This window comes from Telopea speciosissima, chromosome 9, assembly GCF_018873765.1.
Source record: "Telopea speciosissima isolate NSW1024214 ecotype Mountain lineage chromosome 9, Tspe_v1, whole genome shotgun sequence".
NCBI classification, from domain to species: Eukaryota; Viridiplantae; Streptophyta; class Magnoliopsida; order Proteales; family Proteaceae; genus Telopea; species Telopea speciosissima.
Window position 1 is genome coordinate 498,628 of NC_057924.1, and position 25,644 is coordinate 524,271.

Below are 25,644 nucleotides of genomic sequence, written 5' to 3' on the forward strand. Positions count from 1 at the left end.
CAACTCCAACTCCAAGAGGGAGGAGGAGATGATGATGATGATGATGATGATATCCACCCAATCCCCAACACCACTCCGATTAATCCAAAGCTCAACCTGCTATTTTCCAAGCATCACCATCACCATCATCATGTAAACTACAAGAGAGCTGGAATTGGCAATGCTGCTGGTGAGGCCTTGAATAACTTGAGACCCAATGTTCATCCGTCGATACCACCGACGACGACGAAGACAAATACTATTAACAGCAGCAGCAACCCTACCTGTTCTATATGTGGTAAGAAGTTCCCATCGATGAAGTCGTTGTTCGGTCACATGAGATGCCATCCCGATAGGGAGTGGAGAGGAATTCAGCCCCCTCCACCTCCACCTCCACCTCCACCTCCACCACCGCCATTAGCACCTGCAACAGCTACGACTAATAACACTAGCAATTCCTCAACCTCCGCTCTCTCCGTTAAAGATTCCTGTGATGGCCACGACCACAACCACCAACAACACCGTGGAAAGATACAGACAGAGAAAGAGACGGACGATCATCAGCTGGAATCGTCTTCCCTTTCCACCACTGTCCCCTCGGCTCCCAATCTTGCGGAGTCCCTCTCAAGCTGGTCCCTCACAGCGAAGAGGGGCCGCAAAGCCATCCTCACCGCTGCTGTTCGTTCCCCACGCGCTTCCGCTTCTTTGTCGGAGGAAGAAGATCCAATAATATCGGACGCTGACGCCGCCTATCAACTCCTGATGCTTTCTCACGGGAATCCTCTGAGTTTGGATTTCTCATCTGGTTCCTATTCCAACACAAACTCAAAGCAGCAACCGCAGGTTCCTCTGCCTTCTTTCAGACCCAGAAAAAGAAAAAGAAATATTGGGAATCCTCCTCCTCAAAACTTGTTGGGGGACTTGTCGAAGAAGCGACGACGATGAATCACAATCACAATCACAATCAGATGGCTGCAGGAGTGACGAGGAATCGGAATCGGATAACAAGATCACTGATTATAGCTTTCATCGAGTCCAACGAGATCAGTCAGAGCAGCTCAATTGTATGTCTCAGATGATTCTCAATCAGAAGTTGATCAAGAAGCAGCAGAGGAAGAGGAAGAAGAAGATGAAGCTCAGAGATTTGAAAAGGTTAGTTGTTGTTGTTGATGATGAGATAGGTCCGACTGACGACAAGTAGCAGCATAAGCCAACTACAGCGTCAGCTGCTGCTTCAGCATTCTTGTGGGATAGATTCAAGTGCAGGACTTGCAATAAAAGCTTTTCCTCGCACCAAGCCTTGGGTGGACACAGATCAAGGCATAATACGATAGGCAAGAACAGTGTCAGTCACCCCATCACAACCATCACAACCACCACCACCACCACCACCACAGGCATGGAAGATTCTTCAGGCTACGACGAAGACCGGACCTGGAGAGGAGGAAGAGGAGAAGAAAAATCAGAGTCACCCTCCCCACCACATCGCTGCTGTAAGATTTGCAACAAGGCGTTCTCAACGGGTCAGGCCCTTGGGGGGGGGGGGGGGCATCAGATGTTTCACTGGACAAGCCCAGCTGAAGCTGCTCCGTCCAGCTCGGAAACTGGGTGTGGGAGGACCTTAGATTTCGACCTGAATGAGCTGCCAGCTGTGCCAACCGTGGAAGCCGATGATGATATTGTTGATGAAACTCTCGACTCTGTTTGTTTGTTTCACTGAGAATATATCTGTACGTATTGTAGGGCAGGCAATCCACTACTCGTAGATAGCTAGCTTTTCAGCCTACTGCAGTTTCTACGCAATGGATTAACTTTAGTGGATCGAGCAACCCAGAAACCTCGTTTCTGCAGTTTCTATGCATTCTGATAATTAAAGTATCAAATTAACCTGGGATGGGAGGTTTTTGAAAGAGGGATTAATTGTCCTATTCATTCATTCATTCATGTGCAGCAATTGTTGGTTCAATATATGGTTTGAAACTTTGCTGCTGCCTTGGTAGAAGGAATGTTCCTGCTACCCTGTTCGCAGCCAAGGAAATGAGATGTACCTTAGAATATACTAAAGCCTAGGAGGGTATTTATGAAACCAAAAGGGGACAGCAGGGATAGCAGGAACATTCCTCAACAAAAATTTCTCTCTTTCGATTAAGAAATTAACCTGAATCTTATGAAACTAATGATTGCATCTGATTGTGAATGCCTATTCTCAACTCTATCTGTAAGAAATAGCTACCTCATAGGGCACCTCCGCAGTGCTATAAAACAAAAAAAAATTAATATCAATGATTATTTTATATCATCTCTCTCCCAAATTGATAGCAGATTATTAGTTCAGTAAATGGACTTACATAGTGCATGAGGCTCGCAATGGTTATTTTATTTTTTAGTTTCAAACCCTAAACTATTTGGGGAAGATGAGGGCAATTTGGTTATTTTGTTTTTTAATTTTGATAGATTTTTATCATAAGGGTTATTTTGGTCATTAGATTCTCTGAAACTAAAGTCTAACGTCTTAAATTAACGGACTGGACTAACCGTACTACACTGTTTTGAAAGTAAGGGGAGTTTGCAATTCGAAAAGTTGTAAGGGAGCATTTGGACAAATAGGCATTTTCAGGGGGGCATTTATAAAAAAAACCCTTTTTTTTTAATCCCACTAAATAAATAGGAATATTTCTTTCACTCCATCATCCTAGAGTTCACAAACCCCTAAAAGGTTTTAGTATGTTCCTCAAAATATCCTCTCATTGTTTTTCTGTGCACATCTAAAACCCAACAGTGAATGGATTCTTGATTGAAGGAAAACTTGATCCTAAATAAATATGTTATAATGTGAGAGATGTAACTTATAACTTTTAGTCTATCAAACAGTACAAAAGGTGTGCATCATACAAAATACATTATGTCTACTAAATATATATATATATATATATATATATATAATTTTGTTGTGTCAGGGAAATAGGTACTTATAACTTAGTCTACCATAATTTTGTCTATATTCTAGTTCTATTAAAAAAAATAAAAAATAAAAACTTAATCTACCACGAGAAACACAAGTAGAAGTGGAGGTCCAAAATAGGGTCAAACTTAATGGAAAAAAAATGATGGCCAAAGAAAATGACCCCAACCAATAACATATGACATTATATAAATGGATATATAATATATGAGAGAAAGAACGCTACCCAGTTCTGTGTTTAGTGTGGCGACCATGCCTAGACACAGAACTGTTTAGGGGTGCCGGCCTAGAAATGACTGCCTTGTCCCATTAAAGATGAATTTTCCAGGGCATTCCAAGGCAGTTCTGTGTTTGGACATGGCGGATAACCTTCTATTCCCCATAATATATATGGGTTACCCTTTTCTAGGAGAGAGACCTGGTTCTTTTTTATGTTTGACCGATGTTTAAGAAAATAGTTTATTTATTTTGGGATTTAAATTCAAGAGTAGAGTTTGGGAGTTCCCCTTGGATCGCAAATTATAATGAGTTTTGTGTATGGAGTCTATATGAATTGACATTGAATTATAGATCAAATGTTGTTCTTAATTATCTCAGTCCTACACATTTATATATTCTACAAGAGAATTTGTAACCGTGGGTTATTACACATATCGAATTATGAATATTTTAGGGACTTAATGGAGAATCTCTCCAGTATTTTGACAGGCTTATTCGACATTTCTTGTGGGAAAAGAACACTGCCTGATAGCATGGCTTCCACGCCTAGACACAGCATGAAATGCAAAAATCTTGTCTCACATGATGCTTCCGTGTGCTGTGATTACCCCAGCAATGGCATAGTGTTAAGAAAATGCCCAGAATGGCGATTTGCAAAAGAAAAACGAAAATAGAGAGAGCACACAACGCTTAACACAGAAATTTACGTGGTTCACCCCCAAGATGGAAACTACATCCACGGCCGAGTAGTAGAATAGGTTTCACTATTTTTCTCTAGAAATGTTACAAACCCTCATAACCCTATCTCAAAGAGATAAGAACATTATATATAGGGAATCTCTAATCCCAGAAAGTACAAAAGTGCCCCAGCTGGCCCAAAATTGCCAAAAAAACAGGACTGGACTAAAAATAACATATGGCTCAGAAGTACTCATTTCGAAGATCTCGACAAACCCAACACAACCCCACACCTTTGGTGTTCAATCCTGCCATTTTTCGACATTCCGAAGTCGTTTCGAGGCCAAAATGACCCTCTAAAGGTCTCAACCGCACGCACTTTCTGGATCAAATCAGACTTTACCAACAACACAGATGCCATGCTCCCATACAGAGAATCCTCTCCTTTTATTTATAAGCTTTAGGCCTATGGTCTATGGAATTTTGAATTTTGAGATGATGTGGAAGAAAAGAAAAAGAAAAAAATCCCAGTTGATATGAGTGTGGTTTGTAACTCCCCGCTGCTCTCTTTTTAGCAAACTCTCTTCTTCACCCTCCTCTTGGCTCTTGAGGAACTCTCACCTTTTGCTCCTCGATCCGTTTCTCATTTTTAAAACACAATCAATGTGAGTGTGCTGGTTTGTTGTAACGCTTATCGTTGTAACCCACCCTCTGCTACCTACTATATATTTCCATTGGCCAAATTAAAACAAAATCCAACTGAAACCATCAGGTCAAACGTACCAGCTGCTACTGAGAACCAAGGCTGCTGCTGGCCCCAACTCACGAGTCACCCGTGCGGGGTCAATGAAAGCGCACATTGGGACACCCAACAAGGATGGAATTTTTCATTTCACAAGAGTGGTGTGATCATTTCGCCCTTCTTGTGTCATGGTGCAAGGACCACACAGTCTAGCAGCCTTCTTTTTCCCTTTTAAATATTTAAAAAATGATGAAAAACATAATATCATCATCATCATCATGAACCCCACCACACCACACAAGAGAGAGAGAAGAGAGAGAGAGAGAGAGAGAGAGAGAGAGAGAGGCGAATTGGTGAAGTCTTTTCTCTCTTTCTCTCTTGTTCAATAACAGGCCGGGTCCTTTGTGTTGTTCTATAAATGTTTCATAACACACTTTTACGCATAACCTCTTTTCTTGCAAAGGAGATATATAGGAGATTAAAGAGCTAACTCCCTCTGCGACAACCCTAACCGGCTCTTCTTGTATTTCTATCTACAATATATTCGACGATAAGCTGTTGTGTTTTGTTATCCTTGCAAATGCATTAAGAAGGAAATTTTTCCATAACCAAAAAAGGAGGAAAGTTTATTGCTGAAATTCTGAATTTTGGAGTCGATTGAAGCTCTGGGAATTTTTTGATGTGATGGCTATTCGAGTTCTCAATGGACTCGCCCGACACTTCTTCGCATTCATTAATTGGTATTTGATGTCCCTGTATGCACTCTTATTGGCTCCGCCCTTGTGCATGGCCATGCAGCCTACTCACAATAATCTTCTACCCAATAATATATATGGGTAAGAGATCTCTACTTGGTCACATGGTCTCTACACAAGCGTCTGGGCCAATGGGTGAGCATGCCTAGGTATCTATCCAGGGGACAGAGCCGTCATCTCACGGTGCTCTGTGAGAAGACGTAGGAAACACCACCAAGTAAAGATCTTTTTCCCAATATATAATGCAGGTTTACCATTTATAAGAAAACTGATCAATTTTTATGGATTATGTTCTCTCAGCTAGACTGTGGGGTGGGGAGACAACCAATGGAGAGGCGTAGACTACTTTAGAGTGTAGAAACAAAGAGAAAGGCTGATGGCATAGCTTACGCTGCCAGCTCAGAGACATTTTTCCCTTCAAACTTGCATTATGTGACTTGAAACTTGGAGAGAATATATGAAATAGGAGACGGTAAGGATGTAAGTTTGGCCTTGTTGGACCAAACTCGTCCGGAGCCTGAACAGGGCCTGGGTCAGGGTCAGGCTAGGGTTGAGGTCTTGGGTTGAGTCCGGCCTTGTGTTGGGTTATGCTTTAACTTTTATAATTTTGTTTAGAATGTAATTGTCTATTGAACGAAAGTTTAACAAAAGTATTTAACATTTTTAGTTTTTAGGTTAAACTGTAAGATAATATCTCACTAGAAGTTTTCATTCTCTATAAAATTGTGACGTAAAGTTGTATGGGTTCGAGATGTGATGCCAAACATGGGTGTCTTTTTTTTTTTTTTTTTCCCTTCATGCATAGAATTAAGATCTTCTACCATCCCAAAAAAAAGGATCAATCAAGGCCAACCGGCCTAGCCCAACCAAATCAGGATCAATTAGGGTCGGGCCATTCTCTCTGTCTCTCTCTCACTCCGAAAAGTTTAGTTTGTGCAGAGGCTTTAGTTTTCCTTTTTCCCAGCCAAGAATTCGGACTTCTCTTTCTTGAATCGTTATCACCTCCAATTCCTGCCAGCTCCAATTCCCTCCAATTCCTCACATAGGAGCGGAAATGACCACCTTACCCCCTGCCCAAACACATTGCCCAAAGTGGGGTAAGGTGGTCATTTCTGCTCCTATGTGAGGAATTGGAGGGAATTGGAGCGGAGAGCGAATTGGAGGTGATAAAAATTCCTCTTTCTTCTACTCATCCTCAGCCGCTTTAAGGGTATGTATGGTAACCTTCTAAAAAATGGATTCTGGTGTTTTTTCTGATTCTGGGGGTAGAATTGAAACAGAATACGTATGGATTGTCCAGTTCATTTCTGTGATTTTTTTAAACGGACCGGGTGATAAAATAGATTCTGGCAAGCTTTTGAGAATTGATTCTACCAACAATCAGAGAGACCATGTGGACTTTAAGTGAATCAGGGGCATTGATGGAATTTACCATCAAAACATAACAAGACTTGTTGTGGAGACGAACGTCTCACCTTTGCTGCTTCTTCTTCTTCCTTTACCCAAATCTTCTCTGTAAAAAAACCCTAAACCTTTGTTTCTTCTTCTTCTTTCTTTACCTAAATCTTCTCTGGCTGACCTTTCCTCCTCGTCTTCCTTTACTTCTTGCTTCCGCTCCACCCCTCTACCCATGGATCTTGGACCCATTAGCAGAGGAGTCACATGCGGCGCTGCCTACCTCCGGCAGCACTAATCTCCGCCTAGTGACAAACTGCATTCACTTGGTAAACCTTTTTCACTTATAGTTGCACTATTTCATGAGGAACCCATGAAAAGAAATAGCAAATACATAGCACAGTAAGGTTCTATTTATTTCCAGGTAAAATTTACAACGAAAGTGTGATGTGAGGTTCTGTTTATTTCCAGGTAAAATTTACTTTAAAAAGCAAAATTTTTCAGGTAGAATTTGAGGGAAAAGAAAAAGATTTTGCTTAATAATTTTCCTTTCAAATGCATCCTATCTAGAAACTGACGGATCCTAAACAAAAGAAAACCATTTTTCCCATTTAGCCTATAAGAATTGTTGCAGGTATATAAAGTAATGTAAAACCAAGGGCAGAAGTTTGTGTATATAGATAGCATGTATGCTGGTCTCAGAGATGGTGCCTGAGTGCTTATTATGGAATGAGGAAGCCATCTTTATGCAAATCCAGAGGCGTAAGACGCTAGCCATGGGGAAATACGCCGCTGAAATCCATGACTCAACGCGACATGCTGAAATATGCAGCTGTGTGGGTTTGGGATGAACGGGTTCGAGTGGAAGAAGATGAAGAAGAGTCTGTTGAAGACGGGGAGCTCGTCGTCAACTGACAATGTCTTCAGCTTCGTCTGGTTGCAGTTCTTCTGTGATGGAGTGGGCGAGTACAGAGGTAGAATTAATTTTTTACCAAACAACCTTAGTTGATACAGAATTACTCAAAAAATCCAGATACAAAAAAAAAATCGATTCTGATTGAGAATCAATTTTTTGAAACAGAATGGTTGCCATACATACCCTTAATTTAATTGGCTCCCCTCCAGGCTCCAGTGGTCCACCCCGTATATACGGATATACCCCTATTCACTGTAGCTCTTAAATGACGTGGATTTTGTGATTTTGTTATTATAAAAATTATAACCATTAATACTGTAGAGGATCCGTGGCGCAATGGTAGCGCGTCTGACTCCAGATCAGAAGGTTGCGTGTTCGATTCACGTCGGGTTCAATCCTCAATTTTTTTAAATATTCTGCATTCCAGGGAACCCTCTTGTTCCTATGTTATCTTATATGACGCATATTCCCCAATTGGATCCAGTTTCTTTTCACATATGGTAAAAAGAGAATCTCTATGTCCATCTCATTTGATTTCTGATTGGATTAGGGAAAAAACCTAAAGTCAAATCACATTACCAATGACATGGTACAAGATAACTTTTTTTTTTAAATCCTATTTCAAATTTAAAATTAAAAAAACAGCCACAATAAATTAAAATTAAAGAAGTAAAATAAAAAGACAAGCAGGAAGGGCATAATATAACTGAATTTTAACATATAGTCAACCTAAACCATATCCCCTTTGCAGAGATAGTATTTGGTTGTTACTATTTCCTCCGATGCTTCTTGGGTTTGTCGTAGGATCCTACAGATTAGACACTAGGCTATTGAAGCCATCTCCTCTAGGATTGATGATGGTCTTTCTATCTCCCTCTGGCATGGTAAGTGGCACCCTTCTGGTGTTCTCTCTTTATTGCAATCGTCTCCTCCTCCTTAGCTTGATTACGCCCCCCCTCCCCCTTTTATCTTTTCTTTTCTTTCTTGGGCCCTAGGGCTTGTATATTCTCTCTTTTTTTCTTTGCATTATAATTTTTAGGGGTGTTGTTCTCTGTGCCGCAGCGCAGGCTGCCCCCAGGCACATGGGGGTGGGCGCAATGACCACCTTGCTCCCCTGAGTGGCAAGACCATGTGCCTAGGCTCAGCCTACGCTGCAGCACAGAGAACATGCTCCCTTTCCTTAAAAAAATATATATATATCCTATCTATTTATCCAAGAATGCAATATCACCCTTTCACATGGCAAAAGATCAAGCTGCTCACATCATTCAAAAAAACGGGCAAATTACATGATTACATAAAATCAGGTTTCCTTGCAAAATTAACAAAAATACACAATATTGAGTTTGGATTTACAAAACTACTTATTCTCCCTCAATCATGTATGTTTCTTGACTATTTCATCCCTGACTTTTTCTGAAAACGGCTCCAATGTGTTCTGTTCATGGCTCCTTTGCTAAATTACTGCGGTTGGCGTGATCAAATAACTGAAAATTGAAATACCAATGATTAAAAGGTACCTTTGGATGCTAGTGTTGGCCACTGTATGGATGCTAGTTACTCGAATTTCAGGTCTTCTCTCTGTTTGGGTGGTAGGTAGTGGGTACTCGAATTCAGGACTTCTCTCTCTCATCGTCATTGAGCTTAGACGGTTGAAGAATGAATTGGAGGTTGCCACATCGGCAGAGGCTGCAGCAGTGAGGCAATGGGCCGAGAGTTTAGAACTGCTACCCACCCTTCCCCATGTGGGTAGCTGATCCAAATTCATGGGGCGACAGGAAGAGTAGAAGAAGGTGGTGGGTTGGAGAAAAAAGTTCAGTGTGATGCAGTTTGGGACTGAAAACTCAACACGTAGAAGATGTGCCAAACTCGAAAAGAAATCCAACAAAAAAATCTGGGTCAATCGAACTCAGCACCATTGGATTTAGCATCTGTCAAGCTCTCAGCCCCGAACTGCACTTTTAGGGAATTGAAGAGGTAGGGAATTAGAGAGGAATTCAATCCATGGGTTGGAAGGGTTAAGATTGCTGGGAAAAGAGAAGAAAAAGACAGGCAAGTTGATAAAGAAGAATCGGGGGTGGTGTTAGTCGCGTAAAATGTTCAAGAAACATAGTTGGTTGAGGAGAATCAATATTTGGGGTAGTTTTGTAAACCTAAACCCAGTATTGTGTTATTTTTGGTAAATGAAACAGTGAGTAGTTTTGTAAAGGAAACCCTGATTTGTTGTAATCATGTAGTTTTCCTTAAAAAAACACTCTTCACCAAAAAGTAGTATCCTATGTAACCTAAAAACATTCATTTTATGTCATGGTGTAATCCTTAATCCTATTCCACTTGATAAGTTCGTAACGGTTGCAAGAGACTTCAACCCAAAAAAAAAAGATGGGGTAGCACAAGAGGACTAAAGCATGGACCAAATTTACAGATACACTCTACAATCAAATTAATCCGATTAGATTGTCCGAGATCTTTATATGCAGTTCTGCACCGAGCGAAGCCCAGTTTTCTTTCATTTTCCACTTCAGCTCACCAATGTATCGTGTCCCTGTACACAGCCGCCCCTTTATACAAACATTCCACAACACCACCCCCCCCCCCCCTTCAAAAAAAAAAGGGAATAGGAGAATAATACTACCCATTATTGTGAATGAAACCAGAATTCTGCAATATCCTTTGACTTGACCATTTTCTCCTGGTCACTTGTGATATCTGAGACACATCAAGCCAAAGCCATACCCATAACTCAGATAAGGGAGTCGAGGTACGAATATTTCCTCCGCCGGCCATACTGAAGAAGGCTACCATACGTGCGGTCCCACACACCAATGAAGAGGGACTCTGTATCAGGACTGAATGATACACCAGAGATCTCACCAAAGAAATCAATCTCCTGCTCCTTCTCATACCCATTCTTCACATCAAATACGTGTACAAAGTCTGCAGGCTCAGCCATTGCCATGAATTGACCATCAGCAGTGAAGCGGATCGACCGAATTGCTCCAAGGTTGCCCTTGAGGACAGCCACTGACTTGGAGAGGTTGCGGGCATCCCAGATCCGGCAAGTCTTGTCCTGGTTTCCAGTGGCAAACGTACGGCCATCAGGGTGCCAAGCTGTAGCAAATGAGAAATCCAAGTGCCCACACAGAGGCATGACTGTCTGCAAGGACAGAAGCTTCACATTAGCAAGTGTCACCCAATTACTTCACCAAATGGATTTATAACACTCTAACTAAGAAGTGTGATGATTTATCATAAAGAAATTTCGTTCAAATAGGAGCAGCAAGGACTAAGGATTACCTTTCCAGTTTGGGAATCCACTAGCATTCCATCAGGGTTGTCGCCAACAATGACAAAAAGCTTACCATCAGGACTCAGAGATGTATGCTGTAGACGAAAGAATTCATAAGAAACATTTAGCACCGATGAACATCTAAAGTGAAACGCAGCTCCAGTCAATTATGGGGTCCTGGCACTCGGAATACTTGGAAGGTACAAATACATATCCAAAATCAATCAAGGTCCAGTTTGGATGGCAAGAGTTCAAACAGCCGTAATCGCACTCATTTACTTTGGATAATGCAAAGAAACCTGTGCATAATGAGAATTGCAACCTCAACCTTCTTGCTGAAATTCCTACAAACCAATAGGAATTGAAACTTCCACCTGAAGTTGTGAGTCTGATTTCTATTGAGATGCTGGGAATCAAAACCAAACAGTCTGAAGTCCTAAACAACCCCCACCCCAAACCCAAAAAGAAAAAAAACAAACCTTTAGTGCTTTGCTGCTGAATGAACAAACAAAAAGGAGCGTCCCAGTGCACGAGGCTCCCGCTACTGCAGGTTCTGGGAGGGGTAAATGTACGCAGCCTTAACCCCGCTTTGCTAATTGCTAGTGAATGAACATTGCTATAAAATTGAGTCAACAAGGTTGCAGGTCCAGCAGTCATCGAAAGAGTTTTCGTTCGAATCCGAGGCAGAAGTCTCTTGCAAAGTTGCTAGTGGAGGGTCATGGATGGACGGTACGGAGATAGAGGTCAATGTATTAGAATTTTCAATGATAGAGATTCCTGGCGGTTTTGGTGGATGGGTTGTCTGGGTAGATGGTGGAATGTATGGCTGGAATGCAGGAGGGGTAGTGGTTGATTTGGCAGGAGCCGCAGGATGGGGATAATAAGGTTGGGATGGTGAAGGTTTACGGGATGCTAAGTCGGCGTGACATGACAGTTGCACAAGTCCAAACTGTAGAATGAGAAGAGATCATCATGGATATTTCAGTTCAGGTGTCTAATTTCAGTTCCTAATTCAATTGTATGGCCAGAATTGTATTGCACAGTTTCCCTTGTATTTTCACCAATCCGAAATTGTTTGAAGACTTTCACCATATTTCATTGCTTTTATTTTAAACACCTGGAGAAGTCAGGTTTGGTTCAAACTTCGCACAAAGTGGAGGGAGGATGGGGCCTACCCATTACTAAACTTCTAGCTCAACTGATCTGCAATTTTACAGATAGGGCAGGTGGAGTTACATCAAGGTGCAGGCCTAGCGGACCTGCATCCAATTCCCCTAAAATATTCATATATTTTAACAACTATGCTCCAATTGAATACACTGGCTTAAAAATTCAAAACCCTTAAAGACAGGAGTATCGCACACTGAACTGGCATTACTTCTCAGATTGCTTCAAATCCCATCATGACCAGAGAACAACTATTGCAAGAAGAGGTACTTACATTAACTGGCCAAGGGAAGCGGAAGTGCTTAGAAAGCTGAAATTTCTCCAAATCAAAGTCCCTAATTCCACAATCATTATTTGAAGCCATGAAGTGAATGGCACCACTGCAAGAAATTTGACCCGCATTAGCCTCCACATTGATAGGAAAGGGATATCACACCATGCAAGCCACAAAATAACACACCTCGAACTCTCGTATATCTCAACAGCATTTGTGATTGCATTATCATCATATGTTGTTCTTGAACAGAAGCTAACTCCAGGTCGATCTAAATACTGCAGTCCAACAAGTGCAAAAAGAGTAGTCAACCTTAACATATTAAGGTATCACATTTCTATCCAGGAATAACATGTCTTCATGCAGTGGTATCCTAACAACTAGGCAAGAGCAGTAAATGGCCTGGCCAATAACCTAGGTTAATCATCAATTACTAGGTTGACTCTAAATTCTCAAAAAACCATACATTTTTCATAATATTCAATGTCAATTCAAGTTAAAATAGCAAATAACAATTAAGATACTAACATAGGGCTTATTACCTAGGCCTCTGACCTGAATTTAGATTAAACTTCTTCAATCTTGTAAGAGGCTAGAATTGTCATAATTCCAATATAACTCAGACCACCAAAATAGAAAAATCTAGTAACTTGCTGATATCCAACCAGCATTTTGATCGTAAGTTTACGATATCTCCTTGGATTCACAAGATATTGGCCCACGGCAAGGCTAAATTAGTTAATTCTCAAATTAGACCAAAAAAATAACAAACAATTAAGATTTGACCTAATGCAAAGAAAAGTAACAGGCGTAGTACCAGGATTCAGTTTAAAATTAATGACACAACAATTATCAACAAGAAAAGGTGTTGCAGGGACTAGGATATTAATTTCAGGATTTCAAAGGCCCTAACAATCCTGTACAAGATTGCATGCCAAAAAACCCAAAAGTCACAAAAACCTATAAATGGAACCAATAAGTGAAATAAAAATCCTGCATGGAGAAATATTTACAAAGAACTAACCTAATTAAAAAAGAGATGCCTGTGTCTGGCAAATGTGCCAGAAGTTGTTTTTCTGAACTTCATTAAGAGATCACAATGCTTTCACATTTGACGGAAAGAACAAATGAAAGATGAGAACTGAGAATCGCTAAGAGACCGGCACTGGAAACCAACTGTTAAAGAGTGGGAATTATAAGCTCTCAATATCTCATAAGATGTCTGGAAACAGTTGCTGGGTTGAAACTTTAGTTAGTTTGGTTGCCTCTATGCAGTTTGTCAAGTGCCAGTTTATTGTTATACGGTGTTTCACTCTTTCCATATCTTCTTCTCCCCCAGTAAATTCTCTCCTTATCTCCAAAAAATAAAATAAATAATATTTAAACAAACAACGCAACTAAGCCTTATACCAACTAAATGGTGTCGGCTACATAGATCTGCTTTCTCCAATCAACTCTATTCAAAGACATACTTGTTACTAGTTTTAAGCTATACATTTCTTTCCTTACCACTTCCCCTAGGGTCATTTAGGCGTACCCCTGGCTCTTTTGGCCCATGGTTGGGATCTATGGACCTTGAGCTTCTTATTTTTGGGTTTATTGATGTAATCCTTTGGACCGGCCTAAACCCATTGGGGGACCCATATGAAGACGAACCGGATCCAATTAGGTTTTTAGGTTTAGTAGGATATTTAGTTAAATATTTATTAAGATGTATTATTGGGATTTTCTCTTGTAATCTTTTACTTTGAACAGGCTACTTATTAGTAGTAGAGGCCTTTCAATGTTTTAATATACTAACCCCCCCCCCCCAAAAAAAAAAACATATAAGTCGATTTAGGATTTAATTTCAATTTTAAATTACTATTAGGAGTTCTTTATTTCCTCTATAAATACAAGAGCGTAACCTATGCCAGATTTAGATTTGGACTGAATTGAATTTGAAGAATGGGTTTACCTGCGGGTTACCATTGTGAGTGTGTGCTCTCTCTCCTCTCTCACTCTCGTTTCGGATCTTCTCTCTGAATCTCTCTCATCCCTGTCTCTACTTCTCCTTCAGTATTACTCTACTCTCTTTCTTTCTTTAATGTTCCTTGTATTTCTGTCACAGTTTGCACTTTCCTGTTTTCTACCAAGCTACAAAGAGTTACTCGATCTCCTCTATTACTGTTTGGTTTGGCCAAATATTCTGGGCAAAGATTGCCCTTCCATAGGTGACCCAAGCCCAAGATATTCACTTCCCAAATCATCCCCCTACTCAGAGTATACTAAACCTGTATCTACTGCCAGGTTCAGTTTCAGATATTAAATATTATTTTCCTGCTTGATATCTTGGCTGCTTGCTGAATCAATTCAATAGACCTAAGGCTTGGGAATCTCTCCCTAAAATCTCATTTGGTTTGGAGTCCTATTGAAGAAGATATCTCACTTGAACTGATTCTGGTTTACAGCTGGAGGAGAAGTCGAAAGGAAGAAGACGACTCTTCCTTCCTCACGATTCCTTCTCCCTTTAACTTATTTGATACTAATTGTTTTATTACCAAATATACCCCTTGTTTTACCTTTTATTCCCTCAGGTCCCATATTTTTATTTTGCTTCCAAGTTTACCCTTTTAGCATCATACACACTATTCCACTTTAGCTAGTTTTCCTTGTTAGCTTGAGTTCCATTATTTACAATTTTTCCATCCACTTTGAGTATTTGAGTCGTGTATTATTCGGGTGGGCCCGCCCATAAGTGATCCAAGTCGGTTTAGAAAATTATCTTAGCTATCCAAGAGTCTTATTGTTAGTTATATTAGGCTAATAAGAGTTTTATTAATTTGGTTGTTTATTCAGAGTAAGAGAGTAATAAGGAGTCCTTATGAGAGTCAATTTAGGAATGTTATGTACCCACCCCTACCTACGAGAGTCAATTTAGGAATGTTATGTAACCATCCCTACCTATGATTTTGGGGTTAGTTGAATGAAAAAATTGATTCTTTTGATTTGTTACCAAAGAGGACTCTCTCTGGTAAGAGATTTTTTCTCTCTTTCTTATATTGGTGTAGCCTAGGAGGCTATCACACCAGGACCAATTCTAGTAGAGAATATTATCCAGATCTAAAATGAAATACCAGCAATGGTGATGAAAATGAATGATGGAGATGATGAGGATGATGGTAGTTGAAGATAAAGATAGATAGGTAACAGCCTAGAGTCCCACTAGTTGCCTAGCCATAGGACTCCCACCTAAAAATGAATGATGGAGATGATGAGGATGACGGTAGTTGAAGATAAAGATAGATAGGTAACAGCCTAGAGTCCCACTACTTGCCCAGCCATATGAGTCCCACCTAGGCACACTTGATTCTCACAAGTAAGTTCCCAAAGAGAGGATTTTCACAAAGTTCCAGATGCTGTAAAATTCGATGGGCGCCTTTGAGAGCAGCCAGGATTTGCATTATATAGAGGTGGAAGTCTTGAGTACTGCAAAATAACATTAAAGAAATTCTTAGAATTCCAAAACCCCTTTGGAATTTCCCATACATAGATAACAATTTCAAGACATTGAAAACTGATGATGGGAATGCACTTAATGCTGCCTTTGAATATGAAAAGACACAAAAAGAATCTGTTGGCCAGAATTTTGACTGCTCCAGGAGTTCGCAATTTGTCTGGGAAGGGCTGGATCTGAACCAGGCCAGGTTAGCCAGTGGGTCTAGTCTTGGACTTGGGCTGGCCACCGTTTCTAGAATACTTCTTGGAGAAGTATTGATGGCGTAGGACAGGTTTGGGAAACCAGATCAAACCTCAAACCAGTCATATTCTAGCCACAAGTATGATTTATTGGGGTTTATGGGCTGTTGTATTTGAAAGAACAAATGGAAGGCACTTGATAAATGAAAATGGGGATTGGGAGAAATATGATAATCAAATAGGGATAGTTTTGTGTAGGTATAGAGTTTGAAAGAGAGGAGTGGAAGAAGAAAATCATCTTGGCCTAACACCATCTTGGCTTCTCACCATGAATTACATAGAATCACTCATGCTTTCATTCTTTCCTTTCTTGTTTCCTTCCTTGATTCTATCTCCAAATACAGTCTTTTTAAACCCAAAATGGAAAAAAAAAAAAAAAAAAAAAAAAAAAGAAGAAGAAGAAGAAGGAAATAACTCCCTAATAACTACTTCTCCAGCAATAACTCTCTTACAACATTAGTACACAACAATTCTGAAACCAAATAAAAATACCTAAAAAAAAAAAAGAACTACACATAATGCTGATCATCTAGCCATAATGAGGTGACATGTGGATGCATAAATCCGTGAGTGATGTCCTCATCAATTATCCCCAGGTGAGAAGAATTCACCTCCGGTGAAAATAGGCTCTGGTGTCTCTCTAATAAATCAGGTTTCCTCGTCCTCTATAATCCACATACAAGCTGTACTAACTTGTCTCTGATACCAAATTTGATGTAGGACAGGTTTGGGAAACCACAACATAGTCTTATTCTAGCCACAAGTATGGTTTATTGGGGTTTATGGGCTGCTGTATTTGAAAGAACAAATGGAAGGCACTTACGAAATGAAAATGGGGGTTGGGAGAAATATGATAATCAAATAGGGAGAGTTTGCAGTAGGTATAGAGTTCGAAAGAGAGGAGTGGATAGAAGATGAAGAAGAAGATCATCATGGCTTCACACCATGCTTTCATTCCTTCCCAAGGTTCGAAAACTCGGGTCTCGGTGCCAACTCGGACCCTTGAAAAACCGAGTCGAGTCAAGATCTCGGCGAGATCTAATCTCGCCGAGTTGGTGCACACTTTTTTTTTTCTCGACTCGAAGCCTCATCTCGGTGGGTTTTAGACCTAGTTTGGGTGTGAAACTTGGTATTCAACCTATTTTAGGCCATTTAAACACAATGGCACTATCAGATTTTGCAAAAACAAAGTCCAAATAGGAGTTTCACTTAGTGGGAAAGCAGGACAAACACTTACTTATGCTAGAAACCAGGACAGACACAGGACAAACACACTTATTTATGCCTAATATCATTTAAGTAAATGTTTTTTGTATTTGTATTTCAACACAAAGCTTTCCAACAAGTCCAAGATTGCTAAAATCTGATTTATATTGAAAGAGTTATGTACCGGTCAAACTTAATTCAGTGTGCACGAATGCTGTCAAAATCGCTCTGAATGAAAATAGTTTTTTGGACATCAAAACAAATGAATATTTTACCGCACTTTTGGTTTTTAGCAATGTTTTACCATAATAAGATTTATGAAATTTTTAGATTTGAGAAAAACCCCAGCATTAGAAAGTTGAAAATTGCACCTACCGTTGAAAATCCAGTTTTTGTTCTTGAATTGGGGGGTTGACTTTTTTTCCTTTTGGAATTTGATTTTTTAACTATTTTTATTGGATTCAAATAGGGGGTATTTGCTTATTTATGAATAATATCTTAAGTAAATGAAATACAAATACAAAAACCTTTACTTAACTGATATTAGGCATAAATAAGTGTCTGTCTTGTCTGTCTTGGTTCCTGGCATAGATAAGTGTCTGTATACCAAGATTTTCCAGCAAGATCTTGAGATCTGGCACTCATATAAAGGACCTAGATGGGCATTTTCCTATGTCAAACCCCCGAGATCTCGAAGAGATCCGCCGAGATCTCGGAGAGATATTGTACTTTTATGACTCGACCCCCATCTCGTCTTGGGATCTCGAAAAACCGAGAAACTCGGCAAGATCTCGCGAGTTCTCTAACTATGTTCGTTCCCTTTCTTGCTTCTATCTCCAAATACAGTCTTTTTAAACCCAAAATGAAAAAAAAAAGAAGGAAATAACTACTTCTCCAGCAATAACTCCCTAATACACTTACAACATTAGTACATAACAATTTTGGCCCCAAATAAAAATACAAAAAAAATAAATAAATAAACTGCACATAATGCTGGTCATCTAGCCAAAATGAAGTGACATGTGGCTACATAAATCCTTGAGTGACGTCCTCATCAATTGATCAGGCCTTTTTGAGGGGCCGGCTGCTGGATCAGATGGATGCTCTGCATCATATATCTTGTCTTCTCTCGCTCCTATCTACTCACCTTGCAACCTATTGTTTGCTCTCTTCCCTTGCGATATTCTCTTTCCTTCTTTCTCTCCTAAGTTTTCTTTTTTGCCATCGATTCTGCTTTCATATCTGATTTTATCTCTCTTTCTCCAATTGGTTCTTTCTATTTCTCCTCTCTTTCTACACTATCGATCAGCTGTTTATGTCTTTAACAAAGACGACCATTGGAACAAGATCAGATCTGAAAACATCTTACCATCAGATTAGAATCTTCTTCCTCCAATCCAAAAGTGAGCCCATCACTTGCAGATCCAGTTGATCAATCTGCATTATACGCATGTACGTTGATATTTAGGCCACTTGGTCTAGATCCCAGTTAGTCAAAACGCATTTTAAACGCATATTAGAACATGTTCCCAAACTTTCCAGTATAAAACGTGTTGTCCCAAACTGATGTCAAACTAACACCCAAAAACGGGTTTGTTTAACCTCAGCATATTAAACGCGTTTTAAACACGTCTGGTCCGCACCATCAGCATATTCAGTGTGAGTATCACCGAAAACCAACAAAGCGCTGAAGGCTCCTTTGAAGGGAGAGTTGGACTCTCTTTTATAGCCTTGCAATTTTAATTCAACTCCTCCCACTAACGATGTGGGACTAAAAATGGTCACTTAACCGCCTTGCTGCAAATCCTCTACGGATTTGTATCTTGTGGAAATGTCCCAAACAACTCCCAAGTCCCAATGGTTGCTATTATGCCCACCTGCCATACGCGGAATGGAACACATAAAATTGTAATGATACTTTCTGGAATCTGATTGATAAAAGTTAAGACACCGTTATTGTCAACTGTGTGAGACATCTAAAGCAGAAGATCCAATCCAAAGATCTCTACAACATTAAAGTTGTCCATTCCATTGTCAAGTCTTTTAACCTATTTTGATCGGTTTTAATTAAAGTCCCAATTTCAAATGGGTTGACAATATGGTAATATGGTACTCCCTCATATATTTTATTTATCATTTATTTCCTTTATTCTTATGGTAATATGGTACTTCTTAATCGGGTTGTCAACAGTGAGATAGGCATCAAGGCTCAAGCAATCATGTGGGCTGGGCACCTTGACTTCTTGATTAATAAATTTCCATGTTTTATAGCAATATAGACTAATAGGATTTAATATAAAATATAAGCATTTGATTAATTGATTGATTGATAAGTGAAAAAATAATAAATAAAGATTTTGAATGATTGGATTTTATGATTGTTTTGAACTTTGAATTCAGGCATTAATTAGGTAATAATTCCTCAATTTAAAAAGGGCGTACCCAATGCACGAGGCTCCTGCCACTGGGGTCTGGGGAGGGTCATAATGTGCGCAGCCTTACCCCTGCTTTCACAGAGAGGTTGTTTCCAGACTACTTGAACCCGTGACCACTTGGTCACAATGGAGCAAACTTACCGTTGCACCAAGGCCCACCCTCAATAATTCCTCAATTGATGTGCCATTTCTTTGGTCCTGTACTTGAAAAATCTATCTAAACGTTAAAAACGTGTACCGTCTGTTTTCGCTTTTTTGCAGTTCTCAAAATATTTGACTTTTTTTTACCGTACCGTTTAATTTCTAAGCCATTTTAAACATGCGGTCCTGAACAAAGTTTTTTTGCCGTTCCCGTTTTAACTAACTATGGTCTAAATTGCTTTAATTTGTGTGCTTAGTTTAGTATTATGGATATGCAGCTGAGTCAATGAACACCAATCATTTTCAGCGCATGCATGTCTTTTACGTTATATTATGTGTTTGTGCATTCCAGAGCAGAAACTTGTGCAAAGAAATGAACAAAGTTACCTTGCAAATAAGTTCTCCCTGAAACCCTCCAGCAACTACCAATTTATCCTTTACAGCCAATGTACTAACTTGGGTCTGAGTAAATCCTTCTAGCAGACTCCCAGGATGTTTCTATACAAAAGAAATAGAAACTCAGGTTCAGCTTCGGTAAACAGCCATGATTCAAAGACAACATAAATTCTACTATTTCACGTAACTGACTCTAATAGTATAATGAAATTTTGTCAAACAAAAATATCATGAGAAACATGCACCTCACATGGTGCAACATGTCCAGAAAGGTTGAGAATTTCAGTTTTGTTGCAAGTTAGTGAAGACCAATGAATGACAGAGTAGTGTGACATGAGGTAGACGTCATGCTTTGACGTTGCCCAAACCAAATTCCTGAGCTGCAGAGACAAACAAAAAAAACATGTGGGTTATTAAATGTTATACATACACTATAACTTGAAAACGCTGCAAGAATTGCGTATAACATCAATAGAAATTGATATATAACCTGCAAGGATAATGATCTTTCAAATAGCCTGTAAAGAAATGATGAAATGTCCTCATACACAACAGTTTATGCATGTAAATTATAAATATCCACATAGATGACCTAAATTTCAAGCAAATAATGATTTAAAAGGTGATTTTAGCCTTAGAAAGTTCAGGAAAACTTTCTAAATTTGTTATTATAAACTACAATAGTAAATGAATTTTGGCCGTGTTGTTGGATAAGGAAGAAGAGTGATTCTCACTGCAAATAAACAATATATTTCCCACTACAAATAAATCATGCATAAAATCTAAAGCCTCTTATGATGGAAGGTCAGTATGAACTTGATATCAACTTACCTGGAAATGAAGGATTGTTGACTTCACAGATCTTGTATTGCAACGGAACTCATAATACATGCCCCCTTTCTTTGTGTGTTTGCATTCCTAGTGTGCAAAACAGGAGGAAAACAAAGGGACTGACAGAGTGAAAGTGAAAATTATCAAGGGCTTACATAACAAATTTGTATTTTTGGCGGTGAGGTGGGGAAAGCAATGCTTACCTTGAGTGAACCCTCTCCAGATTGAGGAATGTTTTCATAGTTCTTGTACTGCTCTAATCTGGTCTGTCTGTACTTCTCCCTGGTAATATTTAACCTCTCCCAAGGGATTCCTTGGATATCTTTTCCTCTCCTAGCTTGTGCAGATGAAGTATCAGTTATCTTGTTGTTCTGCAGGGGGAGGGGGGGTGTGAAAACAGATGGTCTTACATGGATATCTATTTTATTCATTGCAATGCTATGAAGAGGAAGATATTAAACAAAGTAAGAAAAAAATTAAAGATACACTAGAGAATAAAACAAACCAAGTGCTCATATTCATCATCGTCTGAGTCTGAGTCACCCACTCCTCTACCACGAAACTCTTGATCCATGTCATCGTCAACATCTGCCATTTCGTAATCTTCTGCCATGTTGTCGCTATCGTCCCCTTGGTATTGGGACATGTTCTACTCAGGAAATGTATGCCTACACCAGTATCAACAAAGCACATTGCCCTCAACAAATTAAAAGATTGAAGCAAAACATAACACTAAATGTTGAAGGACAAATGAAAAAAGTCAAACAAAGCAACCCTGACTTAATCCTATAGAAATCTGTAGGATGCAAAAAATAAATAGGGAGAGTTCCCTTTCATTTCAAATTAGCTCCTCGAATAAAACTTGACAACGGCTGCAAGTTTTAAGCTTGATGGAATGGAAGGAGAAGGGGCGAAGTGATTCGTGAAACCCTAAGATGAAGCAAGAAGGTTGGGTTAAGTGGGAATTCCACATAACTTTTGCAAAAGATAAGATTTTTAATAGTTGGATCCGTGGAGGAAATTAGAAACAAAAACAGGAAATAAAACATACAGAAATTTAAAGCATAAATAGAAAATATTGAAGTGGCGAGGAAAAGACAAAAAAAAAAAGTCAGGAAAGAGACCTCCGGCGACCCCCTAAAATATGCAAGCACAAGCACAAATTGTGGGAGGAGAGAGGAAGTAACAGAAATGTTCACAACGCTGTGAATTTGTTCTCGAGAACGATGAACTATACATGTACTATGTACAGACCTCAACGCACCAACCCCACCCCCCGTGGAGTGAGAGTGCTGATGGATAGGTATAGATATACCGAATGCATAATCTAAGGAAACTGAAAACAACTGATGAGGCAGAAGAACGTACAAAAAAAAAAACAGGTTTTGACTCTTGAGTGTTTACTCCAACAAGGAAAAAGAAAAGAAAACAAAGAAGGGAAATAGAAAGCTTCTTAAGAAACATTAAATCAGACACAGTCCCTGGGAATTGGGCAGTACCATGAGATCAGACAAGTGAACCCATGAATTACAAATACCAGAAAAAAAAAAAGGAGGATAAAATTGGAATTACATTTAGGTCATCGATGCGGATAGAGAGATCTCTTCGAGGGTTTCTGACCTTCGAGATTCCTTCTCTGCTTATTTCCCCATATTATTGGCCCCTGTGGGATCGAAACTCCGTTCGAGCTTATCCAGCAGGTCTTGCTAAATTCGGATATCGATCAGGATTCCGGACCTAACCTGCGTACCGTAATTCGTTCGTTCAGGAAATAAAATTATAGAGAGAGAAATCCGACGACAGTTCGGGGACCAAACCGCGAGAGTAAGAAGATTGTAAAATTGTAAAAAGAAAAGCAAATCAAAACTCAAAATAGAAAAAAAAATAAATACATAAGAATAATAGGGCGCGTCGTCTGTCCTGTTTTGTTTGAGGCACTCCACTGGTTAATGGTTATACCCTTTTCTTTCCCCCCAACCCCCTTTCTCCTTTAACTCTTCGGTTGATTCGTCGTCCCAGACCAAAAGAAGAAATGAGAACGAAAATGATAAGGTGTTTGGATCACGTCAAAAAACTCATGGCTCCCGTCTGGTTGGTTTCAAGCAGAAGGGACTCGGAAAAAGGAAAATTTGATTAAACTTTTCAGGAAAATTTGATTAAACCTTTCACACTCCCTTATAGCTTATATTTTGTAGAGTAAATTACCCAGACCTCCCCTGACCTTTCTGACAATTCAGGGAACCTACTCTGTTCTTCTCACAATTACTCAAACCTCCCTTACTTCAAACTGAGCTTCACTTGACACCACTCCATTAACGGTGTTACTAATTAACCTGATGTGATCAAAATGCCCTTACTTAAAATGAACAACACAACGAACCTTTTCCCTTTCTTCTTCTTCCTCCTCCTGCAAACCTTGAACCCAGATAAGATGCAACACTCTTCTCTCCAAAACCCACCTCCTCTTCCTTATCGTTTCGCTTCCACAGCTTCAGATGCAACAACACTCTTCTCTCCAAAACCCTAGTGGCCGAACCAGAACCAGTCCTCATAGCCATCAAAACCTTCGCACCTACAACAATCGCTAACCTTGGCTTCCCCGTCGATGGAGTAGGCAATTTCGTTTCTTTATGATTCGATCCAGATGTTCGTCCAGGTGAGATTTCAATATCTTCAATTAATGGCGTAGGAAATAGTTCCTCAAGGCTCAGCAAAGTGGTTCTCAAATTATCTCATTAATTCGCCATTGAAAACCTAATCTGCATTCCCAAACCTAAGAAGTTGCATTGCTAGTCCGTTAAATTTTTCACTCCTTCCAGATTCAGCAGAAGTTCTCAAATTATCAATTTCTCTTTTCTAGTAATCAAGTTCTCAGTATTGGAGTTCTATAATCTTCCATGCTCAGACCTTAGTTCTAACCCCTGCAACTATGGGAATCTGTTGAAATCATAGAAATTCGAATAAGGAAGAAGGAAAAGTTGGAAATTTTGATTTAATAAAATTGGGGATTTGCAATGGGAATTTGTTGAAATCCTAGAAATTCAAATCAGGAAGAAGCAAAAAGTTGGGGATTTTGTTAACAGAGAGAAATTTCATTGATTTTCTTCAATTGTAGCGATTCAAAGAAGGAAACAATGTAAAAAATAAAGACGAAAAGTTAAACCATGGTGATTCAAAAAAGGGTTGCAGAAATCTTTCAGAACGGTATGGGGTGATTCATCCAATTCGATTCCCATTCTCTGGTGGCCTCCAAGGGCCTGACCCGTCTGGAATGTCTTGTTGCAAATTTTGCAGCGATAAGGTGACTCGATCGGGGTTGCAGAGGGGTGGGAGCAGGTGGGTTTGCAGGCGGAGACGGCACTGCCTTGGTTCCAGACAGGGGTAATACCACCTGCAAGGACATACAGTTACTGGGCAGATCCGTACACGTTGTTCGTGATGGAGAAGGCGCTGATGGGTTTCGCAAAGCACAGGAGATTCTAGGACTGGACGAAGCCAGGGTCGATGGGGAAGCAATACTTCCTTGGGTTTGAGAAGTATCTAAGCGGGTCTGGTGAACCGGTGTACCCAGGGGTCCGTTTTCAACTCGCTGGGGTTGGGGACGAAGGATGAGAAGGCGATGAAGGAGCTGAAATTGAAGGAGGTAAAGAAGAAGAATAAGTTTGCAGGAGGAGAGTGGGGATTGCGACCTGCGTGGAAGGGGTTGCAGAGGGGTGGGAGCAAGTGGGTTTGCAGGAAGAAGAAGAAGAAGAAGAGGAAGAAGAAGAAAAATGGGAAAGAGTGTAAGGGGCAATAGGGTAACTTCCAATAGGTAAAAAAGTTATAATTTACAGGTTTTTTAGTTTTTTCTAATTTATCCGTTACCTATCGTTAAAAAACTAACGGACTAGGGCTAAATGAAGCACAGTTTGAAAAACAGGGGAGGTCTGAGTAGTTGTCACAAGGGCAGGGGAGATTCATTGAATTGTTAGAAAGATCAGGGGAGGTCTGAGTAATTTGCTCTATTTTGTATTACCAAAAAAAAAAACTTATATTTTGGGTTCCATCAGTCTGAACCAGGCCTAATCGGGCATAAACCAATTTCAAGCCCTGTATTGTGACCGCCTTTTTTAGCTAATCGGGCTGAGTTTGGACAGGTTAGATTGGACTTGGTCGATCTCGGGCTATAATCGATCTACTAGAATCGGGCCTTAATCGGGCTATAGGCCTGATTAGCTCTCTAGAGGGTCTTTAAACTGTCAAGATCTTGGTCGTCAAATGAAAAAACCTGCACACACCAAGAAAGACTTAATAGGGGACCGGAGAAAACTCCGGAGGGATCCTCTAATGCCAAAGTCAGTTCTCGTAGCAACTAGTCGAAGGTGAGAAACCAAAGGTAAGTGAGAAAGGATAGTTGTTCGAATGGAATGGTATTCAATCCTTTACCTGAGATACTTGTCTTATATTTATAGTAGGATTGGAGTAAAGATATGGCTTGGCATGGCAGTAATGGTGTTGGAATATCTCAGCATAGGGATGGAC

At 39.9% G+C, this 25,644-nt stretch overlaps 1 protein-coding gene, 2 long non-coding RNA genes and 1 other non-coding gene across 5 annotated transcripts; 2 read left to right on the forward strand and 2 right to left on the reverse strand.

Moving 5' to 3' along the window:
- Positions 1-6,181: 6,181 nt before the first annotated feature.
- LOC122640492 lies at positions 6,182-24,768 on the reverse strand. Its single transcript, XR_006329667.1, has 3 exons — positions 24,691-24,768; positions 23,335-23,339; positions 6,182-6,192 (listed from the first exon to the last, which is right to left on the reverse strand). It is a non-coding gene; the product is annotated as an uncharacterized LOC122640492 (long non-coding RNA).
- Positions 7,969-8,040, forward strand: TRNAW-CCA. The gene has a single exon. It is a non-coding gene; the product is annotated as a tRNA-Trp (tRNA).
- Positions 10,323-22,922, reverse strand: LOC122640491 (uncharacterized WD repeat-containing protein C2A9.03). 2 transcript variants are annotated; one of them, XM_043833708.1, is made up of 10 exons: positions 22,744-22,922; positions 21,629-21,791; positions 21,327-21,494; positions 21,124-21,210; positions 20,538-20,672; positions 20,284-20,394; positions 12,563-12,654; positions 12,377-12,482; positions 10,944-11,030; positions 10,323-10,803 (listed from the first exon to the last, which is right to left on the reverse strand). In XM_043833708.1, exons 2-10 carry the CDS (start codon positions 21,767-21,769, stop codon positions 10,390-10,392), a joined length of 1,341 nt encoding a protein of 446 aa, XP_043689643.1. In that variant the 5' UTR covers positions 21,770-21,791; positions 22,744-22,922; the 3' UTR covers positions 10,323-10,389. The 2 variants fall into 2 exon arrangements, with proteins under 2 accessions (XP_043689643.1, XP_043689642.1); XM_043833707.1 differs by having other exon boundaries at positions 22,696-22,922.
- Positions 12,612-19,862, forward strand: LOC122640493. The gene is made up of 3 exons (XR_006329668.1): positions 12,612-12,741; positions 15,178-15,187; positions 19,852-19,862. It is a non-coding gene; the product is annotated as an uncharacterized LOC122640493 (long non-coding RNA).
- Positions 24,769-25,644: the final 876 nt, after the last annotated feature.

Coding starts and splice junctions, on each gene's coding strand:
- LOC122640491 (XM_043833708.1), bottom strand. CDS start 21,769: ATGTCCCAATACCAAGGGGACGATAGCGACAACATGGCAGAAGATTAC. Junction 20,395..20,537: donor GACATGTTGCACCATGTGAG/GTGCATGTTTCT, acceptor TCTTTTGTATAG/AAACATCCTGGGAGTCTGCT. Junction 12,655..20,283: donor AGGGAGAACTTATTTGCAAG/GTAACTTTGTTC, acceptor GTTGGACTGCAG/TATTTAGATCGACCTGGAGT.